This window comes from Diabrotica undecimpunctata, chromosome 7 (assembly GCF_040954645.1).
Source record: "Diabrotica undecimpunctata isolate CICGRU chromosome 7, icDiaUnde3, whole genome shotgun sequence".
Taxonomy (NCBI): Eukaryota; Metazoa; Arthropoda; class Insecta; order Coleoptera; family Chrysomelidae; genus Diabrotica; species Diabrotica undecimpunctata.
In genome coordinates, this window is record NC_092809.1 from 21,881,829 (window position 1) to 21,909,764 (window position 27,936).

Consider the following 27,936-nt stretch of genomic DNA (forward strand, 5'->3'; position numbering starts at 1 on the left):
TATTGAAGTAAAAAAGTATATTTAAAAAAAATAAAACTATTCTAGGAGATGCACATGACAACATCGCCCATACAGGGAATAAATCGGTGTTGTCAAGCATATGAATTATTCTAAAACATTACAGAAAATCATTTTAAAATCAAGTTTTTTTATGGCTTGTTAATTATTACGTGAAAACTATTATCATTGCATTAACTTCTAAAAATAATGAGAAATAGAATGTGTTTTGTAAATTCTATGGTTACAACATATTTTTTGAAATTTCAAGAATTGACATTTCCAATATTGTAGATGACTAAACTGACAACGTGGCTTTAGTTGCGACAACGACAACGCCATGTCTTTTTTCTGTAACCTTCCATTTGTGTGAACTTCATATGAGTGGTTTTATTTTTTGATAAATACCAAACAAGAGAAAACTATATCCATCTGGAGTATTGCTAAGTAAATAAGGTAAGAGTTAAGTCCGTGAAGGAAAAAGTCTAATAACAGATTCTTTTCTCCCAAAGATTGTGTTAATTTGTAATTACAGTTAGATGATGCGAGTACATGGTTAATATTTCAATAGTTCGTATTAAGTATAATATCGGGAAAGACTTCTAGTAGTTTGTGTTGTGAGTCTCGAAGTAAAAGTCCGGGTTTAAGTCAAATAAGTTAGTAGTTTGGAATAAAAATGTATTTATTGAAGAAGCAAAATGTTATATCCCAACAGTGCCTTTATGGTAATGAAGGATTTGACTACTATCCGAAGGTAAGACAGCAGTAACAACGGTCTCAAAGAATTAGGTTTACCCGAAGTGTTTACAACTCTCCCAGTGAGATCGGTTAATCATTTGGAGATTTCTTATTGTTAATATAACCTTTTTTATGTTCTCAGTCCCCATGGATTCCGAAGATTCTCGGGAGGCTTCCTCTGGAAGTGGAAGCGAAGATGATCAAGGAAGAATCAGTCGTGCTAGCAAAAAATCGGCTGGTAGAGAATCTTACAAATCCAGATCATCATCAAGGTCATCCAGTGCTGGTAGCAGAGCTCATTCAGCTTCTTCACAAAGTTCTGCTGGGAGTAGAAGTAGACCACCTTCTCCAGGAGCAGAGATAGTTCAATCTAGATCTAATAAAAGTAGATCACCCGATTCTCATTCTAGTAGGAGTATGTCTCCAAATGAGGTATCAGGTGCTCCAGGAAGCCAATCTTCCAATCCAAGATCACCTAAAATAAGATCTAAAGAAAAACAAGGTAAGATATTTTTTAAACTTGAATTTAATATTTAAGTATTATTCACTATTATTTCCATTGATTATGATGAGACAAACACTGATCAGTTTGTTACACTTTTTGTGATTGTTAAGGAAGGAAGTCTTTGTAAACTGCTATTTTTTATTTAATTTTTGTCTTAATATTGTTCTGAAGCTATTTTCTTGTGGCATTTTAAAGTAATTACTATTTAAATGGGAATAAGCCACAATTAAAGGTTAAAGTATGTTTATTGACGTTTCAATTTCCACTTCGGAAATCGTTCTCAAAATACAAACTAATGTTTGTATTTTGAGAAGGATTTCCGAAGTGGAAATTGAAACGTCAATAAACATACTTTAACCTTTAATTGTGGCTTATTCCCAGTTAAATAGTAATTATTTTTGTCTTAGGTGCATCATTTCACTAGGTTCAATTTTATGTTGGGAAGTCTTTGTGTCCTCCAGCTTGTATACTTATACAACATGTTGGTGCAATCACTGGCTTGTAAACTTAATCATTTTGTGCTACTTACAAGTACTAATATTTTTTTTAACTCCTACGAGTTGTTTTGCAAATATATGGGCACTTACAGAATTTTAATTCATATGTTTACTCTTTTGGATCAGGTATGTAAACAACCTTCTTCTTCTTATTGTGCCATCTTCTAATGAAGGTTGGCAATTACTTGTTTAAAGGCTAAACAACATTCTAGGTAATTAAAATGGCACATACTCCAGTAGTTATCTCATAAACACCAAAGATTGAGAGTTTTTTCTTGTATGTTTATAAAGTTAGTCAAACACTGCATTACTGACTTTTTGAAAAATGTTCATTTACAATTACTGAGATAATAATTTTATGTACTTATATAAAATTTGTAAAATTGTTTTGGTTGGTAACATTATAATATATGTGTTTTGAGATAGTGCAGTGGATGCATTGTTTTCTTTTTCTTCTTCTTCTAGTTCTTTTTTTTAAGCAAGGAATTATTCCTCTAAACAGTCCCTATGCTATTCGTTTAGAAGTTTATGATATATGTCTTCACATATTATTAATCATTTCACATTAAGTCAGCAAGTTAAGGATGTGTCTTCTTTTCATTTAATATGTACAATCCTATGTTTTGTGCCATGATCAATAAAGTTTTTTCCCTAAAGATTTAATTGTTTTGGGTCATACTCAGCCTGCTACTTGTCTGTGCTATATTCCAATTTTGAGCCTTCTTCAAATCTGATAATAGTTAATCAAGTTAGTGTTTATTCCAATGTAATGTTTAAATTTTGTTTTGTAGGTTCAAGGTCACCAAGTTCATCTTCCTCCTCTTCATCTGAAGATGAAGGACCAAAATCACCTGAACCAGAGAGACCTGTTTCAGGAGGGCCGAGATCACCACCTTCTTCCCCTCCCAATGACTATCCCAAATCTCCAAGTCCACCTCCAGATATGTTAAACCACCCTAGATCACCATCACCAAATCAAGCTAGATCACCTTCAACCAGTCAACCTAAGTCACCTTCATCAAACCCTCCTAGATCACCTTCACCACACCATCCTATTTCATCTCGACCAAATCATCCTAGATCACCTCCAATAAACCATCCCCGATCACCTTCACCAAACCATCCTAGATCTCCTTCACCAAATCATCCTAGATCTCCTTCACCAAATCATCCTAGATCCCCTTCACCAAACCATCCTAGATCCCCTTCACCAAACCATCCCAGATCCCCTTCACCAAACCATCCCAGATCCCCTTCACCAAACCATCCCAGATCCCCTTCACCAAACCATCCCAGATCCCCTTCACCAAACCATCGCAGATCCCCTTCACCAAACCATCGCAGATCCCCTTCACCAAACCATCGCAGATCCCCTTCACCAAACCATCGCAGATCCCCTTCACCAAAACATCCTAGATCCCCTTCACCTCAGAGCTCCTCTCGTAGCTCTTCTCAAGAATCTCATGGACACAAGTCTGACCATTGTGTAAATGGGGAAGTGAAAGTCAGGTATAGTTTTTATTAATGTATATACTTTTGTTAGATTTTCAATTTTGTAGTACTGAAAATTTAGTACATTAATGTTATCAAATGTGATTTCATATTATATATACTGTATTTTTAATTGTATAAATATCTGAATTTACTTACACTGACTAAAATGTTGGTTAGAAAAGCTAAAGAGCTTCAAGTCTATTTTTAAATAATTAAAAGACATTTGCTGGGTTTGTTTTGTAGTGGTTAATTCTAAACACCAAAGTGAAATATTGGTAAATACTTTTGTAATGCCAAAGTGTCCACACCTGATGCACATTTATATAACTGATGCAATATTGTAGATATTTTACCTTTATCTGTAGCTTCTTAGTATCTTTATTATAATGATTTTTAAAAGTTCTACATAAAAGATTATCTCTCAGTCTTTCTAGAGAACTTTAGTTATTGTGGAAGTTTCGTTAATTTTACTGGACTGTCCTTTAATCATCTTATAAGATTCCTTGAAATCTTGGGAAACATTTTCTAAAATTTCTTATCATTGTCTCGTCTACAGACTGAAATTTAAATGTTTCTGGGCCATTTTTAGAATAACTGGAATTTTTATCAAAGTAATGACTCACTGTAAAATCTATTTACACTTCGCAACCTTCAACTCTAGTTTCATTGGTAAAATTACCTGAGTAGCTATATGGTCGATGGGAAAGGTTATTTTTCAACTTGCGTTTGTTGTTGGAATTTTTCGAATGACTCAAATTGATAATTTGGAAATTACTAATGATTGTTTCATTGTTATGATTCTTTGATGACTTTATGAATTTAGCTTATGTGTAGAAAGTTTTTTTGAATACAAGCTATCGGTGCCTGTACAGATTATTAAATGGTACAAAAGAATTTCACAAATCTAAACCTTAAAACTAATATACAGTGTGATATGATAATATAATACAAAATGGGCTAAAAATATTAAATGTTATAGGTTCTGCATGTTCTTGATGATAATAATGTTAATGATTTCAGGAGAAAAATAAGTTGGTTGATATTAAAATTTGGTCTTTGATAATGGGCATATGCTGGCATATTATACTTGTTAAAAATAAAAGATACAATTTTATTATCTGATTTCTTTGTTCTAATTTATGAATGTTAAATTGGCTCTCGCTTACATACATACAATTCACAATCCCACTTTAATTTTTGTTTTAATTAGAAGCCCAAGAAGTCATGGAAGTCCAAGACAACCAAGAAGCCCTTCACCACAAAGCTCTGTGAGAAGCAGTTCCCCTGATTCTCCAGAAAGGGGTAGCAATAAGCTTCAAGATCGCAATATTCCGCCAAAAGATGACGGTCCTCTTCGTCAACTTTCAAAACGTTCTAGATCTTCAAGTGCGTCAAGCAGTTCTCAAGGATCCCCAGATAGGTTAGCATGAATATTCATTTGAAAAATTATATTTCTCATTTACTGCACACTAAACAGTGGCACAGCAGTAGAAAAGTATTCTGTTCAACAGTTATTATGTATTCATTTAGACCAAATACTTATTTGAATACCCCAAATTTAAACAAGAATATAATATTGATGTAATTTGTTTAATATATATATGGGCCATTCCTCAGTAAAGTGGTAAATTAGAAGTAAAATAAAAATAAAAATTATATTTATTTATACATCTTAAAAAGCATTTTTTTGTTTCTACATATCATATAGACACTAGTTTTGAATTGGGCGCGCACAACTTTATAAATTATTAAAAATATCTAAGAATGAATGCCTTAAGTACTCTTCTACTTTCAAGACCGTCACATTACAACAATACACATTTAATAATATATTTACATAGGTTTTGGATTTCTTGGGGCTAAATATATCTATTTTTGTTGTACTTATTTATTATTTGTAAGGAAATTCCAAGATGTGGATTAAATTTTTACCAATTTGCACGTATTAAAATGTAAAAAGCAAAAATTTCATCTTTTCTTCCAATTTTTTTAGGTTTATTACTTCCTAATACATGATATTGTGTCAATAAACAATTTCTTTTGAGAGGGTATACACTCTTGTAATAGTTTGGACTTTTTAAAACTTAGATTTACTTGTGACTATTATATAAACACCATAAAAGATATGTGACGGTCTTGAAATTAATGTGACGGTTTTGAAATTAGTGCGACAGTCAGCACGATTCCACGATTGTCAGGAAATAATGAGGAGTTTATGAATTCAGTTTATCTTAGTATTGAACAAATGACATAAATAAAAAATGTACTTATATTATTATCTTTATTGTTTATTATGAGATACCAACTGGTAAACATATTATTGAAAAATGTAAAAAAATTGTACATTTCAAATAAAAAATTAAAAACTAAATGCTATTCTAATAAAAAAAATAACTTTTTATTGTAGTTACATTTTGTTTCAGGTATTCTTCCGCAAGCTTTGTTGGGGAAGGACTACCAACAGGTGGTTTTTTATTAATTCTGTTAAATTTCTTCTTCCACTTCTCAGCCAATCGTTTTAATCGTAGGTTTTCCATTTTAATCTTTTTCAGTTCTCTGGACATCTTAGATCTATTTAGTTTCACCTTTTTGCGTCCTTTAGCTCTTTTACTGATTTCAAGTGGTCTTGGTATTTCTTCGGCAGAAATAGGCGAACTTGGTGGTGTATTTTCGGCTAAAAATTTCTGTGCCTCTGTACCTCCTTGCTTCGTTTCTTTTTTTCACGATCTTTCGCTTCCCTCCACTTTTTTCTTTGGTACTTTTTTTCTTTGGCTTCTCTAGGTTTCATTACCCCAATTGATTTAATTTTTCCCATAGCCCGTCTTTGGACAATATAGCCCCCATAGACAAAGTCGCTCCTTTTCTCTTTCCTTTGCCAATCGTTCAGGATCTTCTTTAATTTTCTGTCTTTGTTTTCTCTTTCTTTCTGCGGCCTGTTTTCTAATTTATTTTAAATTTTGTTTTGCTAATTGCAGACTTACCCTTGAAAGAACGTTTGGATGTTACATCTTTTGTCACCCGATTAGTCACTGTTTCCTTTTTGTTTATCAGGTGTTTTTGATTTTGAATCCTTAAAATGACTTTTTAATTTAGCATCCATACACCCTGTATTAGTCTTTAATATAGTTTTAATTGTATTTGGTATCTTAAGAGTAGAATGACTTTGCTCATTTAAAGTATCATTACAGGTAGAACCAGCACAATTAGGAACTAATTTCATTTGAGGTTGAACCACAACTTGTTGCAAAATATTAATATTCGGACATGCTTTTGAGGTCTGTGTTAACGATTTCACCAGTTTCTCAGGTGGTGCTAAATTATTGTCGTGTATTATACCCTTATTTGTGTTTTTTCAGTACGCATGCATTTCTTTTTTCTGTAAGTTTTTTTCGTATGCCCTCTCTCTGTCTTCTTTTAATTTTGCCTTAAGAATTGTTAGCTTTTCATGCATTATTTGGAAATAATATTTATATCTACTAAAACAAAACAAGTTGTTAATACACTTATTATTCAAGACCGTCACAAAGAAATATCGTGACACTATGCGACGGTCTGGAAAATTTTACAAAATGTATGCATCATAACCTTAAAATGCGTGGCCAATGGGTTGATGTTATATTTTAACCAAGAAGCAATAACTATAATTTGTAAAAACGCAAAAACCTATTTTTATAACTTAGTATTTTATGAAGATATGTGGACGGTCTTGATACTAGAAAAACCACGCTAAGTTATCAATGTAATTAAAACGTTGCAGTAAAAAAACCCTAAACAAACTCACTTCGAGACACGTCTTATCGAATGCGGTCTAGATCCGACGTATATCACGTGATAGTAACTTTCAGATTGGTGGAAAATATGCAGTCGTAGTGTGTAAAATATATCTGTGTGACTGTCTTGAATTAGAACTTCGGGACAAGATATTATAGAAAATATTTAACTTTCTTTTAAAATTAAAATTATAATAAAGTTATGGACATATTAAGTACTAATGAAGATTAAAAAAAATAAATAATTGATTGTTCCGGGTACATGTTGTTAGTTTTTCAACAGTACAAAGTCAAAAATGGACGATCGGGACAGGGACGGTCTTGAAATATTAAGAGATTAAAAATATTTTTGTGCACTATTTACTAAACTATTCATATACTTTATCACTTATTTAGATAAATAATGTTAGAAAGTTTATTTTTGTAAAACTTTAAACCATAGAATTAAGAAATATGAGTTATTTGCCTAGAGGGACGTAAAAGTTACATTTAACCAGGAATCGCCCATATATAGGTTGGTCAACTTTTGTGATTAAGTCCATTATATGTATTATTATAGGGGATTCCAAAAACGTTATTTACAAAAATAGGAGGTAGCTGTAAGCTTTACATTTTATAATTAGTTACAAATATACAGGGTCCCCCATAACACTGTTGCATCAATGATGTTTTCTTAATGAAACACCCAGTATTTTATTTTAAATTTAAAATCCTATTCCCTTCTTCGGTACAAGAATACAAAATCGTCTTGTGTTATTTAAAAAGTTCTAAGTGAATTTAAATGAAAATCATAACAACTTCCAACATTCTGTATAGTTAAAAAGGTGTACGAAAGCAACGACCGGTTGTAGTCATGGTTTTTAAATGATTGTAAAATTTCATAAATGTGGTTTATTTTGCTAATAATTTTTAAATCCAATACAGGGTAAGCCAAAATACAAATTAAGTATTCGCTCTGCATTTTTAAATATGTCACCCTGTATTTATCACCATCATAAACTTAAGTCAATGTAGTTTCATTTGTCCTGAGTATTTCCAATGTCTATACTTAATAGTTTTGAAGATTTTTTAAATAGAAAAAGTAGTATTTTGGTGAATTAAATTCATTATTTTTATTTACTTCACTATTTACAAATATCTTAAAACAACACACACAAAAATAAAGTAAATAAACAAATTGTTATTTTCATTGTAGAAAGTTGTAGAACTTTTTTTGGTATCTCCTATAACAGATATAACAGACTTTGTCACAAAAGTTGATCACTCTTTATACAATCATACAGAGTAAAGGGACTTCTCCAATCGGAAGATCGGTATAGATTCAATGGCGTATCTGCGGGAGATTATTTGTTGTTAAGTTACAGTGCTATCTGCTATTCAGATAGACTTGCACCGTCCACTACTTTTACCACTTTGCAACCACTTATTTAATCAATGTTGCTAAAATGTGCCCTTTTAAAACATGTTAGTCAAAACTTCAACCCCATTGGCATGTATGTAACTATATATGTGACAATATCGTCGACATTCTGACAAATATCATTAAGTCTAAATTAGTAGTTGTGAGAAAAACACAGTTTTAACTGAATTTTGCTGTCATAATTTCGTTTGGTAAATTATAACCACTTTAAAGCCCTTTTTATATAGCTGATGATGATGTTTTGGATAGTGATATTTACAATATTAAAAATATTGTCTGTCTTTATCCAAATGGGTTTGGATGCAGATACATATGCAGATCAAGATCTAAAAACAACAAAAATGTAAATTAATCAGTAACTCTTCTCTTAACGTGTAATTCTAAAACATGATTGTCAACGCCAAAATTAATAAAACAAAAAAATTATTATTCTGAATCCAAATCGCTCTCACTCTTTATGCTTGGATCAGGGTTCCAATTGTCAGCAGATTGTGATGTTGGTAATGACAAATACCAATGATGAAATTCTGAGAGAATGACATTGTTAACACACAACTTCTTTAGTCAATATATTTCTGTTGAGAAATTGGTAGATAACGGTTCTATTTCTTAAAACAGCTAGCAAAAGTCTTTTGAAATCAGAGTTCACTAAATTTTAGTTCCTCAATGACATACCTATCATTTTTTTTCCTCTTTTTAATTGAGCCACTTGAAAATGTTTAACTAATCACACATTGTATAAACAGCCACATATTTTTTTGTGTTTCAATCGCTCTATGCATAGTACTGTCACACTCCATCGTGGAGTGTCCAGACTCAAGAAATTTGTGTTCTAGAGTAGTAATGTCACTGCTTCCTTAATGAACAAAAGAATGTAGCATCCGCATTATATTTTCATTCTGATTTTGCCCACCGCAGATGTCGGAAAACAACCAGACCCCCGTAATGTAATTAGGCAAAGAATTTAGATACCGGAATAAGCATGATGCAATTTCTAAGCTACCTCTTGCCTCCATTTATTTCAGTCCAAGCGTAACAGTATGTATTATTCGATGGAGCACCTTCATAAATTGTCAGATTGTAACCGCACAATTTCCTACTATTAATACATTGGTGATATGTCACTGCTTGGTATTTGGAGTACGCTATGGAGATCGAATGTCACTGTAAGCAATGAACCTGTCAACTTTCTTTGTTTTTACCTGTTTTGCGGTATTTGCAGCAGCTTCACGCTGTTTAAGTTCATGGTATTTTAGTTCAAGCTTAGCTTTTTCTTCACCAGGTGCAGCTTGATATTGCATACAAAGGGAGCACTGATCCTTGTGTGGTTTAAAGAAATTGTTGCCAAATGTTCTTTTGTAGGTAGTCATACTTTTAAGTGAGTAACTGTTTTGTTGACACATTTCTTTGTGTAGCGAGTACATTTTAGCTGTGGAGAGTGTCGCATCCAAATATTTTCTCTGAGATGCTATTTTACAGTAAAATGAGTCGGTTAATGGGAAACTTTCAATATGATTTACAATGATTTGTTTATCCTAATCTGAAAGTTTATTGGCTGTGATATGTCTACCTCGTTTGTCACCTCCAGTATACAGATAACGACATTGTTTTTTGATCATAGGAATTAAGATTTATTGCAATCCCATCTCTAGAGTATATTTATTACAATGCTCTAAAACTAATTTTTTGGTTATTTTTTAGCCTTAATAGCAATACAAATAAATAAGTAAGTAAATAAGTAATATGCTTTATTGTCACTGAAAATTGTACAAATTTTATTGACAAAGCTTATAACAATAAGATAAGAAAGAAGAAAAAAAAATCAGAATAAGAATCGTTTGTACTTTTAAATAAAAAAAAACAATAAAATTCTTCCAAACTTAAACATAAATACTACCTAATTAAGAACCTACAAACTTTGTAAAATGTACCTAACAAAAAATAAAAATTAGGAAAGCAGATTAATGAATTAAGGGCTCAAATATTCCACCTCCTTGTGCTATACAGTAACCAAATCCGTCATACAGATTTCACCTCATATTTTGGAGTAGGGCTGGTGTAATGCCTGCAGAGAAATGAAGTATTTTTGTCCTTAATTAGACTAGGTTTGTGGCCCTTTCAAACTGATGCCTACAAATGTTTTCTTTGAGAAAACCCCAAAGGAGTTTTGGCTGGTTGCCTTCGCTTTTTTAGTAGTATAGTGAGTTTCTTCAACATCTTCTTTTTTTAGTTATCTTCCTTTAAATCTAATTCACAGACACCTTCCTCGTATTTCTCAGAAGAACTGATATCAGAATCGTCATCGTTGGGATTGAACTCTTGATCTTGGTCGTCACTAGTTTCAAATGGTTCTAATTCACTTTCGTCGTCATAAATAACTGCTTTTGTAGATAGTTCTTACTTGATCTGCCAAAGTCTCATTTTCTGGCAATTTTTCATAACTTGTATAATATATAACTCCTAGAAGTCAACATGAGCCTGTTCTGTACTCTGAAAGCGAAGTCTATAATGAAACTAAAATGTTCACATAAAGTAATAACGGCTTAAGTTTACTTTTACGATTTCACATGAAACATTCCAGGGCTCATTATTAGTACTATTACTAGTATTATTGTTTATCAGCACTACTGACTGAACTATAACTTGGTTTCTTATTCAAATCTCTGGCCAGTTCCATCAGGCGTTTACCTCTGCCTTCCTCCATTATGATTTGTATTTAATGGCATTTATATTGAAGAAAATTATATTATTCCGATATTATAACTTGCAGGACACATTTATAATCAAGTAACTCAGCGTAATGTGCAACTAAATCGAAATGTAACCTCAAACTGTCAAACCAATACATCAATTAAGTCCAATTGGCGCCACTAATACTAAACAGTCAATTTCAGCAAAAGTCACTAAGTACATTTAGTGATTTTTGATTAGGCAAAAGATGTTGGTGTATTTACCTAAGAATTGTATAAAATGGGCTTAATGAGTTGTGCCAGAACGTCGATGATATATCCATCCTTCCATGTAAAAATTATATATCCTCACTTCTGTTTCTATTTACATTACCTTTCTTTTTTGATATTTAATTGTTCAGTTTGAATCTTTTAATGTAAAATTTCAGGTATGTAAGAAAAAAACATCCAAATAACGACAACGCGTCCGTCAAAAGTGACAGTAGTTCAAAATCTAGTAGACAGTCCAGAAAATCAGCTTCGTCTAGAGGATCGAGAAGAAATAGGACGCGGAGAAAGCGGGCTTCTTCGGATTCTAGCGACAGCAGTGTGGATTCGTCTAGTAGAAAAAACAAACACATCTCTAAGACTGATACTCAGCCTGAAGAAATATCTGATGGTATGTACCGAAAAAATCGTTCTCTGAATAACCATCATGAAAAAAACATAAATTTTTTATAACACAAGAATTTTGGGCATGGTAAAACATTAATTTTAATATGTTTAGCTACATTTTCTTCCAAAACTATCTTCAATTCATATTCTCCATTCTCAATAATTTTCTTAAACATAATTGGAAAACTGTTTCAGCTGTCTCATCTCAGATAGATGTTGTTTTAAAAGTTGTATCTGTTCCATAATATAGACAGCAACCCTCAGTCCTTAGTAAAAGTTTTCAGAATAAACACTTTTTGCTATAACACATTTCAATCAACAGGTATCCTCTTTCATATCTTCTAACCAGATATTCAAGGCCTTTTAACTTCGTTATTAATGTTGTATCACACACTGTATCACAAGAAGCCTTAGCAGTTTCTCATGAAATCATTGTTTTTAAAAGATTGAAGCATACAGCTATTATTTTATTTTTTCCAGTTTTGCTTTTTTTCACATCTTTATCTTTACTGCTTGTAATCTTTACTGCTATCTTTTTGCTTACCGTTGATGAAGTTACTCGTTCTTTTTTGTCTCCAGCTGATGATGAAATTGAGTTTACCAAATGATCGCCTTTATTACAAGTGTCTGAATGAGGATAGTGGAATTTCAAATTGAATTCAGTATTGAAAATAAGGCGGTAATATAAATTCTTAACTGGGGGTTCGTCGTTATCAGTGCAACTATTATTTTTATAGAGACAATACATTTTGTTCATGTACATGTTCTATCACTCTTTTTCTTGTGTTCTCTGATACTTTGTTGGCGCCAATGTCGCTTAATTATTAAAGCGAGTGGTGATTTCTTTTTATTCTGCATATTTATTCGTCCAATACGCGTCAGATGGGGTTGAGGGTACGAGTTAGATAGAATTCCTATATCCCCATTTAATAATTCCATAAAAGTTGCGAAACTCCAACATGTATAAATAAAGTTGCTTATATATAAATTTATATATTTCTATTAGGTGACATTGAGTCTGAAAATGAAAAAGGTCGTTCAAAAGAGAACCCTCCCAAACATGAAATTAATATTTCCCATGATGACCTTTCTGATGTGTCTGATTTAGAAGATTCAATCGGCGGACATTCTGACAATGACGATGCCCGAAGTTCCAAATCTGAAAAAAAAGTCAACAGTACAGAATATAATGAAGAACAAGCATTGTCAGCATCCCCGGAACCTAAAAAGGTATTTGATATATTTTCCGTGATATTTACTAGATTAAAACATATATTTGTTACAAGCTCAAACTAATGTATCACATCTTTATCAATTTTTATTATACAAAACATTGAGAATGTCATTTTCTATAGGCATCAGAAAAACAAACCAGACCAGAAGAAGGTGAGGAGCAACTGGACTTTGAAGCCGAAGATGGCGAGTGTGAAGTAGAAATTATTAAGGACAAAGATGAAACCGAAGAACGTTCCAAAAATGATGAAACTGAAAAGACTGATGAGAAGGAAAAAGAAAAGAAGGAAGAGAAACAAAGAGAAGAACTAGAAGAAGGTGAAGTTACAGATGAAGACGATGTCAGACCGGAGGAAACGGAACCAAGGCCAGTTTGTAGATTCTTTTCAAGGGGACAATGTACATGGGGAGCAAGTTGTAGATTTTTGCATCCTGGCGTTACAGATAAAGGTAATGCTGGATTTGAGTACTGGAATTATTTTCTTTGTAGAAGAATATTTTCTGTTTAAATTTTTTATCAAATAAGTTTAATTGAATTTATTCTTTAGGAAACTATACAATGTTCGAAATGATCAGGCCGGTTGTACCAGGCGAATTTCGTGACGAGAGGGTGTATGGTAAAGTAGAACCGCCAGTCGTAGAATCAGCGTGGGAGAGGGGACTTCGCACAGCCAAAGAAATGCTCCGAAAATCAGTTAAGAGGAAGGAGCAGGATATAGATTTTGAAGAAAAGAAAATGAATTTGAGTTTAGCTCAAGAAGAATTTGATAAAGAAAATGGTTATTATGGAAGGGTTGCTTCACCAGAACCAAGGTTTGTTAATTTTTTTTTTATAGAATAAACTAATTTTAGCCGTATTAATTTTTCATACTAAGGCAGTAGTTAAAATGAATTTACTTGCAAATGCGGTATAATAATTTTAAAGTCATATTTCAATAGATACATAATAATCACTTTATATTTACACATTTATATTAAGTAAATCACGAAAACTGCTGTTGTAAGAATATGTTGTAGATATTTATTTATTTGCATTTTACAACCATGTCGTCAGTTATTGCCAATATTTAAGGAATAATTTAAATTTAAAAGTCTCTTCTTAGGGTGCCTGTCCGTTCCGAACGTTGGCGATCATTCTGGCTATGATAACTTTGTTGGTTGTTATATGGAATAGCTGTGTTAAGGTCTTGCTATACCATGTTCTCAGGTTAGCAGACCTAAGATTATGATGATCTGTATATTCTCCATCTATTCGGAGCACCGCTGATTGATTCCAATACACGTTAGCTATTATTTTTAGGTCTCTTCCGTCAATCCCTGTCCTCTTCAACACTTCCATCATGTGTTCATGCCTGACTATCGAAAGCCTTCTTGTAGTCAATCAGACATGCAAAAACATCACAGCTGACATCTCTATATTTCTGAAACAATACCTGCACTCTAAATAAAGCTTCCCTCATACGAACGGCGCGTTCACAAATCCAAACTGATTGGGCGCAATTTGTTCCTCGTATTTTCGGTAAATTCTTTTGTGGATGACTTTTAAAAACAGCTTCAGCAGATGGCTCATTAGGTTTATGGTCCTATAGTCTTCACAATCTGTTGCACCTGGTTTTTTGGGCCATGGTACGAACTCCGATTTGAGCCACTCTACTGGTATTTTTCCTGCCTTGTATATTTCAATAAATATTTCAGTTATTATTTTTATTTGTTCTGCATCTAATAGCTTCAGCTGTTCTGCAGGAATTTCATCAAGTCCCAGTGCCTTTCCATCCTTCATTTATCTGACTGCTGCCGTTATTTCTTCTTGTAGGATTTCGGGACCTGAATTTTCTTCAATATCAATATGGTTTTGTATAAATTACTGCTATTGATTAATATTAAACTTTAAACAACTTTCTTATGATGAGTATTATAATAGCTTTCATTATACTCTGTCTAATAAAGGGTGTCTCTTTTACCCTCAACGCTGGCCACCGGCTATATCTTAGAAACTACAATAATAGATAGGGTGTTAAATGTTCCATAAGTTTAAAGCTGTTTTTCTTCTGAACCATTGATTGAATTTTGATAATTTTTTTTCATATTATAGATCTATTTCTAAAGAATTACTATACTAATGTTTTCTGAGAAATGTAAATGTAAAATGTAAAAATAAAGTTGTCATTGCATCTTATTTTGCAACATCATGTGGAATGTATTAGAAACAACGCTACATCTTATTAATATTGTGAGATAGATTCATCTTTTCTCAACATTTTTGTAAAAAAAATATCTCGATATGTCTATTATCAAAAATTCTGGATAAGTTGTTGTTTAAAGTCATACATTATGAGGCAGATGTTTCTTTTTCGTCATGTCATATCTAAATGATACATCTTTTGGTTAACTAGTTTCTATCATCGTTTTTCCAAGAGGTAACGGCAGTTTTTCTGTTAATCTTGAATGTTTTTTCTGTTATTATTTAAAGACCTCCACAGTCATTTCGTCATGGTGGTCGATTCATTGCTTGCTTTCGACTGAAACTCTAGTAAACTATCTTCAAGAATCCTTTCATCCAATAGGTGATATTAGCAGGTGGCTGACATTAATTTTTGGGTCTGTTAGGAAATCCTGACACCTGGATTGAATAATTTTGTCTTACCATATTTTTTAACTGAGTAACCTTCGTTGGGCCACATGTTATTCCGTTAGTAGTCTTCCTTCTCATTTGTAGTTTAAAAGATCCTTTAATGGTGTACATTCCATCATTCTAAGAAGTCCATAATATCAAGCTGTAAATTACTTAAGAATGTCAAGACAGGCAAATTTTTGATTATCCGAAATCTGAAACTGGTGCGTTTTTCTTGTATTCCAAAACACTGTTATACAACTCATTCAGTCTCTATATAGACTCTAGATAGCACCTTACGACTTTTTCGTGGCCAACGCGTCTCAAAGTGCAAAATGTCTACAAAATAATCAGAACATTGTGAATTTATGAACAATCATCAGATTATGTGTTCTTTATCACTTTTGTTAGAATAATGTTCTATTTGTTTAATGATGCGAATTCTGTCCCAAAAGGATATGATCATATTTGACGTAGAACCAAATAAAGAAAATATTAATTTTAATAAAATTGTTTGTAGGTATGTGCGCCATGTTGAGTATCCGGCAAGACCACCTCCAGAAGAGTATTATGGTCGAAGACAAGTTGTTTACGAACAAGATTATATGCCGCCACCTCGAGAGAGAGTTCGACCTTATCGTGAACTTCCACCGCATCGTATGCCTGATTATTATAGCAATAAGTACAATGAGGAGGAAGCGCCTCCACATTCCAGCAGCAGTACCGGTAAAAGAAGCAACAAGCCAAAGCGGGAAGTAAGTAATGTTAAGTTATTCGTTTGGTACAAGTCTAGTTTTTTATCCGATCGCGTTGTTATTATTTTTTTGAAGTATATTTAATGAAAAGTAACTTTTCAAGCAATTGAAGATTGCTGGGAAGACGCTGAAGATCAGAGTGGCTTTCGTACTGGTCGTTCTTGTATAGACAATGTGTTCTGCCTAAAACAAACAATAGAAAAGCGTTTGGAACATAATATGGAGACACACATGGTATTTATTGATCTTCAAAAAGCGTATGACAGTGTCCCATTAGCCAAGCTATGGCAGGGGCTAGAAGACAAGAATATTCCACCGATTTACATTAATGCTGTAAGGGAGTTGTACGATGATATGACGAGTGTAATAAAGATTGGACAAAAAGTGACAAGAAAGATAAAAGTGACCAAAGGACTTCGCCAAGGCTGCTGCATTGCCCCTACACTCTTTAAGATTTATTTGAAGGGGGTTTTGGATACACTGTACAGCTTGCATTTTGCTGATGACCAAGTAATACTTGCAGAAGATCAAGATGATATGCACTACATGTTACGAAAAATAGATGAAGAATATACTAAGTGGGGCTTATCAATTAATCCATCAAAAACAGAGTACGTAGTAGTGGGAGGTGAAGGAAAGCACTTAGAACTAAGAAGCAAACAAATTCAAAATACTGATAGCTATAAATATCTCGGTGTAAACATTACAAACAATGGTCGGAATACAAAAGAAATAGCTACTAGAATTGGTCAAGGAAATTCAGCAATACGTCAACTGAATAGTATACTTTGGAATAACCACATCACCTGAAACACAAAAATTAGGATATACAAAAGTATCATAGAAAGCATTGCTACATATGGTTCAGAGCTTTGGGTAATAAATAAAAATGACGCATCCAAAATAAAAGCAATGGAAATGAATTATTGGAGAAGATGTTGCCAACTCACTAGAAGAGATAGAGTAAGGAATACTGAAATCAGAGAGCGTATGGGCATAGACATTGACGTCCTGGAAACTATAGAATGCAAAAGGCTGAAATGGTATGGCCATGTAGAAAGGATGAATGATCAACAATGGCCAAAGAGAATGTTACGGTGGATCCCCACCAACCGCAGGAAAAAGGGAAGACCAAGAAGATCGTGGAGACAAGAAGTAAAAGGTGCAATGGAAGATAGGGGTCTACAAGTAGATGACTGGAACGCTCGCAAGCGTTGGAAGCTAGGTTGCGAGAAACGGCGGCAGCTGTAATAAACTCGTTATATATATACATATATATATATATATATATATATATATATATATATATATATATATATATATATATATATATATATATATATATATATATATATATATATAGATAGTAACTTTTCTCGTAAGCATAAATTAAAAAGCTTTTGTATTTTAAGTATCTTGAAAAGATAGTACCAATATAATCAAGTAAAACCAACTGTCTATTATTTCGGGAATGTGACTATACTGTATGAACTCTAGTGTCTATAATTTTGTGAAGTTGTATTACATTATGTGAGGTTATGTTATCAATTTTATGTATTGTTACTTGCATGCATTAAAAATAAACCGATCTTTTAAGGTGATCGTTCAAAGGGTTGAAAGCGAGCGTCCATCGTCAGGAAGAGGCGATGAATGGTCAGATCCTTGGATGAGATCCAAGGATCAAGGCAGAAGAAAAGAAGCACCAGGCCGTAAGAGGTCGTATAGTACTGGATCGTCTTATTCATCTAGCAGGTTCGTAAAAACAAATTTAAATTTGACTAGGTAAGTAGTAAATTTTATTCTCATAAGTAAAGGGTGCATGTTCAGTCTATTAAATTGAACTAAATTATATTATAAGGCTATTCTTAATGGTTGAACATTGTTTTGTATGAAGTTAACCACTAATCTCTGATGTTTGGAGGAGTGCCGTATACAAATATGGTTCTTTATTATTATTATTTTAATACAAAGTTTCTGACAGTGGGGTTTTCTTAGAATTTGAAAGTACTAAAGGCTCAATGTATTATTTTATAGTATGGAAGAAGTCTAGTGATACCTGGATGTTGTCTAATAAAAAACATTTGTTGAAGATTAGCGAACAAATTTGAGCAAGAAGAGCTCTGCACAACGACAAGGTCTCACGGCTCTCGGAGGGACACAAAAAGGAGTAAAAGTTAACAGAAAAGTTATTAATAACATCCGGTCTCCAAGAAATGTTTTAAAGTAGTTGGAGAAGATGGCAATATAGATATGATAGATCTTTGTAGACGACAAATGATCTGGCTACATAATATCAAATAATGGACAAAATAGACCTCCAAAAAGTAATAAATGTTCAAAAATAAAGAAGAATTTGCAGTGGTCATCTCCAACGTCTCTTGTGCCCTATTGGTTGTTTTTCTTAATTCATGGCTTACTCCAGCAATACATGTATTTTCATCTTCCCTCTGCTTTTTGTATTTCTTCTATCTAATTTCTTTCTCTTCAGAATGTTTATAAACCCAGTAGTATATATTCTTATGCATAACATATAAATTACAGTTCTTCTAGTTCCTCGGATTCGAGCAGAAGTTCCTATGCGTCACGATCAAGAACGACTCGACGACGTAGATCAAGATCGCACAAGGGAAGGCCCGTTTCACCTTCAGTTATAATGTCAGAGAGAAAAGCGGCCAATGAAAGAGCTGCTTTAATGAACCCTCCAGCACCAAAGAGAAGAGCACCTTCACCAGGTAAATGTATATTTTATATCTAAAGTCCGACCCTCATCTATTTTTTGCACCCTCAAACATATTAATAATTTCTTAGATTACTAAACTAAGGTACCTTTACATTGTTTTTATGATGTTTTATTGGCGTAACCATTAAAAATGGCGGTCAGGTGCCATTTTGTAAAATTATTTTTAATAACATGTGGCAAGTAATAACCATTTGAAAACCGCACCCTTTAAAAATAGCCCCCATTCAGTGTTAATGACGAGAGTCATTAAAAAAAGTAGACGGTTCTTTATAATTTGGTAGCCGTCAGTTTTTAATATGTAGAAGAGGTTTTAAATTATGTCTTTTAAATTATATTATAAACTAACAACTTAATCAGATGAACAACAAGGATTCAGATCCGGAAGATTCTACGTAGAAACCGTATTTGTACTAAGACAAATCTCAGAAAAGACCATCGAGTACAATAAACCAGCATGTCTACGTTTTATAGATCTGACAAAGGCTTTCGATCGCATCTAAGTCGAAGACATCTTACACCAACTGTATAAAAGAAACATACCAATCAATATCGTACAAACCATCGAAAACATCTACTTACATAATCGAATCCAGGCTAAGATCAATGGAAAACTAACACAGTGTATACCAGTACAAAGCGGAGTCAGACAGGGTGACTCGTTAAGCCCACTTCTCTTTAATATAATAATGGACGAAATAATACAAGCAGTACGTAAAGGTCATGGTTACAGAATGAGGAACAAAGAAATCCAAGTATTATGTTATGCAGACGACGCCGCATTAATCGCAGAGACAGAAGACGAGTTTCAAAAATTAACACATATCTTCAACACAACAGCCAAGAAATACAATAATATGATAACATCCGCAGAAAAAACCAAATCTAAATACCAACTACGATGTAAAATTGGTCGGAAAATTTTTCCAAATTGATGGAAAAATAAAGTAGGAAGCAAGGTTTAGATATCTGGGAATACATATAACTAGTTACGGAGATGTTTACAACAAAGCTTAAAAGCAAGTAAAGCGGCAGGATCTCTTAATGACACAATCTGGAAGAACAAACACCTAAGACAAGACACAAAAACAAGAATCTATAAAGCAGCAATTAGACCTATATTAACATACACGACGGAGACAAGACCGGACACATCTAAAACGAGACGACTGCTAGAAACAACAGAGATGAAAATAGTCTTGACGAATATCAGGGAAAAGTCTGTTGGATAGGGAGAGAAGCGAAAACATAGGAACATGCAATATAGAAGAATAAATGGATAGGTGACAAAACGGAAACAGGAGTGGAACAAACACAGTAGAATGGCAGAGGATAGGATAGTACGAATAAGAAACAGATAAGTCACCAAATGGACGAAGAAGTATTGGCAGATCAAAAAAAAAGATGGTGCGATAATTTAAACATTTTAGGAGGCTAATATTGAAGAAGAAACCTATATGTCAAATGAAATTCCTGAATTAGCAGAATAATTCTAGCCATTTCCTCCAATTTTTTGGATAAACATAATGTTTCTTTACCCAGGATGGTGACTCAGTGATCTAGGAGTATAATTAACTCTTAGGGTGCGAGAGGACATGGTCACAAAAACAGAAAATATAAATCAACAAGCCAAGTATTTGTCAGATGGAAAATAAATACACGACGACGCCGTTAAATGTCACTAACCAAGCATTAATATGGAGTTAAAATTAACCACTTTAAACCACTGTGTGGTTAAAATTAACCACACAGTACACCAAGCCTCTTTTAGTCCCCAGATCACTTCACTTGTACACTGTTCATTAGTTACTGCATTACTAGTGAACAGTGTACTCTCTTTGAGGAGATATCGTATAAAATGAGAATAAAAAATTAGTTTTCTATTATTATCTTTAATAAATAATCAGTATTGTTCTCTTGTTACTTTTTATCATTTTACACCTCGTTATTTTTAAGGTATGATGAGACTGAGTGCAGCTGCTAATCCGCCGGCTCCATCAAGAGATGAGCAGTTTAGCAGAAGCAGAAGCAAATTAGCAGTTGCCGCTGCGTTGGCGAGAGTAAGAGGTCGCAGGGCCTCGAGATCATCTTCTGGAAGTTCATCGGGTAGTTCTAGCGATTCTGATTCATCTGACTCCAGTAGTTCCAGCAGCAGAGATAATAGTCCACCATCTAGAGGCCCTGGTAAGAAATAACTTATTTTTTTTAACTTATCTAGTTCTACTTAAAAATAATTGACGTGGGGGACTAGGAAACAAAGAAAGGTGAGATCGCATAAAGTCTCTTCCATTTTTAAACATAGTTATGCTTTGGGGCAATGTTTAAATAAAGTTCATGTTTGTCAATTAACTGTTGAATATTCTTTTTAGCCATTAATCAACCTCTTACACGTATCGTGGTATCAGGACTTTATGAATTTTTCTTTCCTCTTTTCCTCTACTTATCTCTGCCTTCTGTCATTATCGCATGTTCTGACAGCGAAACACTAATGTTTGCGACAGTTTGATCGCGTATCTTGTGGTGGGTTCAATCAAGTCTCCATTTGCTCTAACTGTACCATAGTTGTTATTGTACAGCTTTGTATCAACAGTTCAGGTGATGCTGCACTCCCGTTTCAGATAGAATCTACTACATCTTCCTCCAGTTCGTTAAAGGTCAAAGGATTTACTTTAAACAATGAAGGAGAAAGACGTTGTGATATTATATCCCATGGATTTTTATACAGTGAGAGGATCTCATCCCTCCCCATCAACTCATTTATCTGAATGATATAACTTTTCATAATTGACGATATCACAGTTTCGGTATTTCATTTTCACCTTCAGGTGCAGCCACGCCCTCAATTTTTTAAATAGCAAAGGGGGTCATGTGACACTTGCTTTGAAAGGGTGTAAAATCTGCACCGCATCAAAGATATGTTTTTTTAATGTCCCATGGGTTTGCAGTCTATTACTTTTTACTGGTAGAAGAAGTTCTTAAAATGGTGCGTTTTTGGCCTTAAATTGTTAATAATTGTAAAAGTGCACCGAAACCACTCCATAAAACATAGAGGTTTTGGTTATAGAGATCCATATAACTCAAAAAAGTTGTCGGGTTAAAGTCCCCAACAGGTTACTTTTTTTACATTATTTCTCTGGACTACTTTACAGGAAAACTGTCGTAATATAAACAACATTGTTGTAGATATTAGCCGCAATGAAAAAGTTAAAATTCTTTATATCAATCAGCAGTTGATCCTACATATAAGTGCTAATAAATGTGCCTATATCCGCAATTTGTTTGTAGATATGTACAAGACATTAACGATTATGTCTTGTCAAGTACTGCAATATACAATAATTGTGCTGTTTGTTGAGCATGTTATTCTTTCAGAGGCGGCGTAGGGCGTGGGCCACAGCCTCGCGCCATGGAGATTTATGTATTACTTATACCTAATAGGTACTAACGAGTAAGTAACCAAAACAAAAAATGGTAACAAGCATACTTAATATCCAGAGCGCGCCCACACTCCCAACCTTTCAAAATTTTCACACACGAGCCGACGGACCAACATGCCTATCCACAAACAAAAGTGGTAACAACAAGCCATGAACGCGCCGAAAAAATTGCTTGCGTCGCTATCGCTCGCGAGAAATCCTCGCTGCAATGCACGTCAACGCTGAGCTCCTCTAAGAGAGAGAGATGCTGGGAGAAAATGGAAATCCGGATCAGCAAAACTAAAAAGAAAAGCTGAAAGAGCAATATCAAACCAGGCGATGGTATGATGAAGTTTCTTAATCCAACTGCATCTGGTAGTACAGAACCATCTGAATCGATAGCGTCGACTTCTAAAAATCATTCGATTGAGATTCCTATTAATTTGGGAAGTACTGATGGAGAACCACTAAATACTGAAACCGAACGACAGTCTGAAATTGATACAAAATCAATATCTAAGGAATTAGATTCCGACGATGAAATTCCTGTGTTTCCCGAGAGCAATATTCTAGATCACGAAAAAAAATTAAAATTTGTTATCCACCAACTAGCAGCGATCCGAGTGACGGAATTATACAAGTATTTGCTAATTTTAATGCAGGTATGTGGTCGATGTCCATATTAGATGTTCAGAACGGCCCCTCACAACAATTAAATATTGATGATGAACATTATCTCAAAGACGACGACAGTAGGCACTAGTTTTCATTTCTCTAGAAAATTGAATAATGGTGAAATTCAACATCGTTGCTGGTTAGTTTATTCTAATTCTCAACATGAAGTATTCTGTTTTCCATGCAGACTTTTTGACAATTCACAAACTCAGATGGTACAGGGAGGATGCTGTGACTGGAAACATTTAAGCAGTATTTTACAAAGACATGAGAATACCAAAGAACATATGGTATATATGTTCCAATGGATAACATTAGAGAGAGGCATAAAACACGAAAAAACAATAGACAAAGAAAGTCACTCTCATAATCTCGCATTCAGAGGTCACGGAGAAGCTATAAAGACAGACGGTGACTTTAGGAATAGTGGGAACTTCATTGATTTATTTAAATTGATATAATCGTTTTCATCGTTCTTGGCGTGTGCGTGTAAAAACACTTGCAATAAGTTGTTTCATCTGTCTTTCCTTGTCTAAGCTCGATTCGTTTACCTCCTCCAGTGGCGGAGCAAAATGTAGCATGTCAAACGAAATAATAGTTATAAAAGAAAATTATAAATTATTTTTCATTAAATTTCTAATAACGGAATATACGTATAAATTGCGAAGAAGTATTTTTCTAGCTTGCAGTACAATAGGACAGGATATAACGAAAAGTACATTTTAAAAGGATTTTGAAATATACCAAAAAGTGTTAATTATTTAACCCACTTTAATTAAAAAATGATACAGATTTTTTAAGTTTTAAGCACTGTAGCGAATTCTGAACTGTTACAACGTACTGACCTTGATTAATTAGCTAATCAGTCAGCGTCTTCACTGGAACTGTCTTCATCATTGGAATCTTCTGCCAAATCGATGGTAATCCTACTTTCATTTTCATCATATGTGGCCATTTTTGCCCAGTCGTCCTGAATTAATTTTTCAGTATGGTTAACACAACTTGCCCACACTGCAGGTGTTGCCTCAGCTAATGCATCGCCCCAAACGTTTTTCACTGTTTCATCTCCACGTCCATGTTCTCCAATATGACGATCATAGTATTGTTTAGAAATGTCCCAGATCAACTCAATCGGATTATATTGACAGTGATATGGAGGCAATCTCAAAACCTGATGCCCATGTTCTTGGAGTAGCTCGTCTATAACGTACCTGGTATTTTGTGGTTTATTCTGGCGACAAAGACTCAATAGCTCTGTCTTGCCCGAATCGTCGTCAAAAATTATTTTTTTCGCTCGTAACCATTCTTGTAAGTCCGATTTTTTCCAACTGGCATTCGGTAACTTTTCTATTAAAGAGCTATTGTATGAGGCATTATCCATAATAATTAGAGATGGTTCCTCCAACATTGGTATCAGCTTTTCGGAGACCCACTTTTTAAAAGACTATCCATAGAATCATGATAGTCTGCACTCTTCGATTTCGTAGAAAACAGTAATCCAGCATCTTTAACAAATCCTTGCCTACTTCCGGCATGTAAAACAACAAAGCGTTTACCTGTATTTTCGTGTCCTTTTCTGATGCTTTTCACACAGTCATTTTGCCAAGTACGTTTATATGCCCCTTTTAGGAATATCCATGTTTCATCTAAAAAAACGAACTGAAGTGGGCTTGGACTTTCTCCAAAAAAATTTCTCATATAATGGTTTCAATACATGGTTTCTCACATAGCACTCGTCTACTATTTTCTAGTTTGTATGAAAACCCACAATTTTTCATAAGACGCCACAAACTTGTATCAGAACCGTCATAGAGATGCTTGTTTCTTAATTGTGTATTTAAAACTTTAATTGTAACGTGCTCTCCTTTTGTTTCATGCCATACAGTACATTTCTAATCTCTCCTTTTATAGTACCGCTGACATCATTAGTCTTTTTTTTTTGTACATTACGTGACTCTCCTGGTGTAGTAAGAGCTGCCCCTGTCTTGTATTCACTCTTTATTCTTGTCACTGTGCGAAGACTGATTTTCAAAGCGTCCGCTACTCGTTCATGTACCGATGATAACGAAAGCAAAGGTCCGTTGTTATCTTTTTCTTTTTTAAAATACTCCAATAAATGAACTACACATTGTTGCATTTCTCCTGTTATCGTTTTTCCCGGCATTTTTTTTATTAAATAGAACAATTAGTTATTCACAACAAAAAATAATAAGTAAAACTGTTCGGAACAAATTCCAACAATGACTGACTAAAATCGACTAAAACAACATAAAATATCAATGGTAATTGCTACAATTATAAACCTATTAGCCAGCTCATTCAAGAACAATGCCACAAGTCATTATCGCAATGGGTATCGGAAGAGAGAGAGTTAATTTATAATAAACTGGAATTTTTAAGGTGTCGAGAGTATTATTTTATGTAATGGAATTCCACACAGTAAGAGCTCAAACTATTAATTAATTAAAAACTGTTTACTTATAAAAACTATTTCATCAGCTACTTCAAACCTGCACAGATCAGGGTAACATGTTAAAAAAAACACGTCACTGCCAGCTGTATTCGTAAAAAAGCCGAACTTATCACCGACACCGTATCGGCCAAACGCATCGGTGTTATTGCTACAATACTGGGAGACGTGAGTAGTCTCTTCATTCCCTTCTCATCGCACTTTACCATGACGAACGTGACTCGCACAATTGAATTACACATCTGTGTATCAGAGAGATACGAATATTAAAAATTCCGTAGTAGCTTATTTCAGGCACACGCCAAGAACGATGAAAGCGAGTTTATCAAAATTCGATCCTACTTTACGAGAACATATTTAAGTCACGATATACAAAATGAATTGACCACATTGATGTCAAAAACGGTAACTGGTGAAGTGATTCGCAAATTAAAAGAGGCAAAATATTATTCTTTTTTGCTTGACTGCACTAGAGACTGTAGTAAAGTAGAACAAATGTCTGTGATCTTAAAATTTTGTAATACATCAACGGGCACAATAGAAGAACACTTTATTCGATTTCTTGATGTAAGTGAAACAACAGGAGAGTATTTAAGTATTGCCATACTAGGCGAACTAGAAGAAAGACGTTTATTGACGTTTCAATTTCCACTTCGGAAATCGTTCTCAAAATAGGTATTTTGAGAACGATTTCCGAAGTGGAAATTGAAACGTCAATAAACGTATTTTAACCTTTAATTGTGGCTTATTCCCATTTAAATAGTAATTAATTTAAAATGCCACAAGAAAATAGCTTCAGAACAATATTAGAAGAAAGAATTCCATAGCTGGAATACAAATAATGATCCCTAATTTAACTAAATTTATAATAGATATGAAACACTTGCTTCAATACAATACAGATACTAAGTTAAAAGAAATGTACCCAAACATTTACATCGTCATTAGAATATTATTAACAATACAATTTGGTACAGCCTCCACTGAAAGGAGCTTCTCAAAATTAAAACTCATTAAGAAATATTTTAGGAGTACGATGTCACAAGAAAGACTTTCTGCGGTGGCAATTTTGTCTATCGAGGCTGATAAGCTTGGAGCTAGATTGCGAGCACGTAATTAAACAATTCAACAGTGTAAAAAGTAGAAAATATCTATTCCTGTAATATTTAAATTAAATTTTTAGGTTAGTTGTAAGTAGACTTTTAAAAAATCTATCTTTATGCGCGAGCAGAGAGCCTCGCAAAATGTATCTTGCCCACATAAAATTATAATCTTGCGCCTCCACTGTGTTCTTTGGTCTTCTTCCTTCATTTGTTAAATGGCCACAACTTGTAAATTATGTTAAAAACTTCTTTGCTGTCTATGTGATGTTTTCGAATATATTACTTCGAACATTTAAAATATACATTAAAGTCTGTAAATATGGTTTGTAGTATATCGACTTTTTGGAGTATCTTTTGTAATACATGTTTTAATACATTGTTAATATCGATATAATATTATTTATTCTGAATAATTTGTATATTTTTCAACAGTTGATTTGGTGAAAGCTATGGATGCTTTGAAAGGAAGCGCTTTGGAGAAGAAACAAATAAAACTGAATTTGAAGAATCCGGTTGGGCCCAAAAAGCCGGAGAATCCAAGAAGTGCAGAATCGTCTCAAGCCAAAAAACGACCGGCAAGTTCTCCACCTCCCGGTGATCCCAAGTCGAAGAAAGTAACTTCAAGAAGAGAAGAACTATTGAAACAATTAAAGGCTGTGGAAGATGCCATTGCAAAGAAGAGGTCAAAAGTTAATTGAAGCGACTGATATATAATATCTATCGTCTGTACTTTTAAGCATTAATAGTTATCTTTTGTATATATTCGAGTAGGATTTAGTGTTGCCGACTGTTTGATTCAAATTACTTACATTTTTTGTATTACTTAGCTATCTGTATGAGAGAAAAAAAATTAAATTCATAAAATATATGTCTTAAACAACGATTACTTTTGTCTTTTTATTCGTTACTAACAGAATGCAGGGAAGACGAAGTATTGGAAGAAGACGCATCTCCTGGCTCAACAATCTGAGAAAGTGGTATAATTGCAGTTCCGTCGACTTGCTCAGAGCTGCAATCTCAAAAGTGAAAATAGCTGTGATGATTACCAACCTCCTTAGAGGAGAAGGTACCTAAAGAAGAACAGAAAAAAAAAAGAGATATGGGCTAAAGTAATTAAGAAAATTAATAGAAATTTGCATAAACATTTAAAGCCTGCCACTCACGTTCCAAC

The 27,936-nt window shown here is 33.7% G+C and overlaps 1 protein-coding gene across 3 annotated transcripts; it reads left to right on the top strand.

Annotated features, from left to right (window-relative positions):
• Positions 1-305: 305 nt before the first annotated feature.
• Positions 306-27,646, top strand: LOC140445044 (uncharacterized). Of its 3 annotated transcripts, none has more exons than XM_072536832.1 (13): positions 306-453; positions 878-1,237; positions 2,529-3,246; positions 4,442-4,651; positions 11,540-11,769; positions 12,772-12,995; positions 13,121-13,448; positions 13,547-13,811; positions 16,130-16,364; positions 17,962-18,116; positions 18,906-19,096; positions 21,058-21,285; positions 27,198-27,646. In XM_072536832.1, exons 2-13 carry the CDS (start codon positions 883-885, stop codon positions 27,461-27,463), a joined length of 3,405 nt encoding a protein of 1,134 aa, XP_072392933.1. In that variant the 5' UTR covers positions 306-453; positions 878-882; the 3' UTR covers positions 27,464-27,646. The 3 variants fall into 3 exon arrangements, with proteins under 3 accessions (XP_072392933.1, XP_072392935.1, XP_072392934.1); XM_072536834.1 differs by having other exon boundaries at positions 18,915-19,096; XM_072536833.1 differs by lacking the exon at positions 306-453 and adding an exon at positions 464-751.
• The last annotated feature ends 290 nt before the right edge of the window (positions 27,647-27,936 follow it).

Excerpts from the sequence above, each read along its gene's own strand:
- LOC140445044 (XM_072536832.1), top strand. The coding sequence starts at position 883 with ATGGATTCCGAAGATTCTCGGGAGGCTTCCTCTGGAAGTGGAAGCGAA. Across the intron at positions 13,812-16,129 it reads GTTGCTTCACCAGAACCAAG|GTATGTGCGCCATGTTGAGT; the intron begins GTTTGTTAATTT and ends AATTGTTTGTAG. Across the intron at positions 16,365-17,961 it reads GCAACAAGCCAAAGCGGGAA|GTGATCGTTCAAAGGGTTGA; the intron begins GTAAGTAATGTT and ends CGATCTTTTAAG.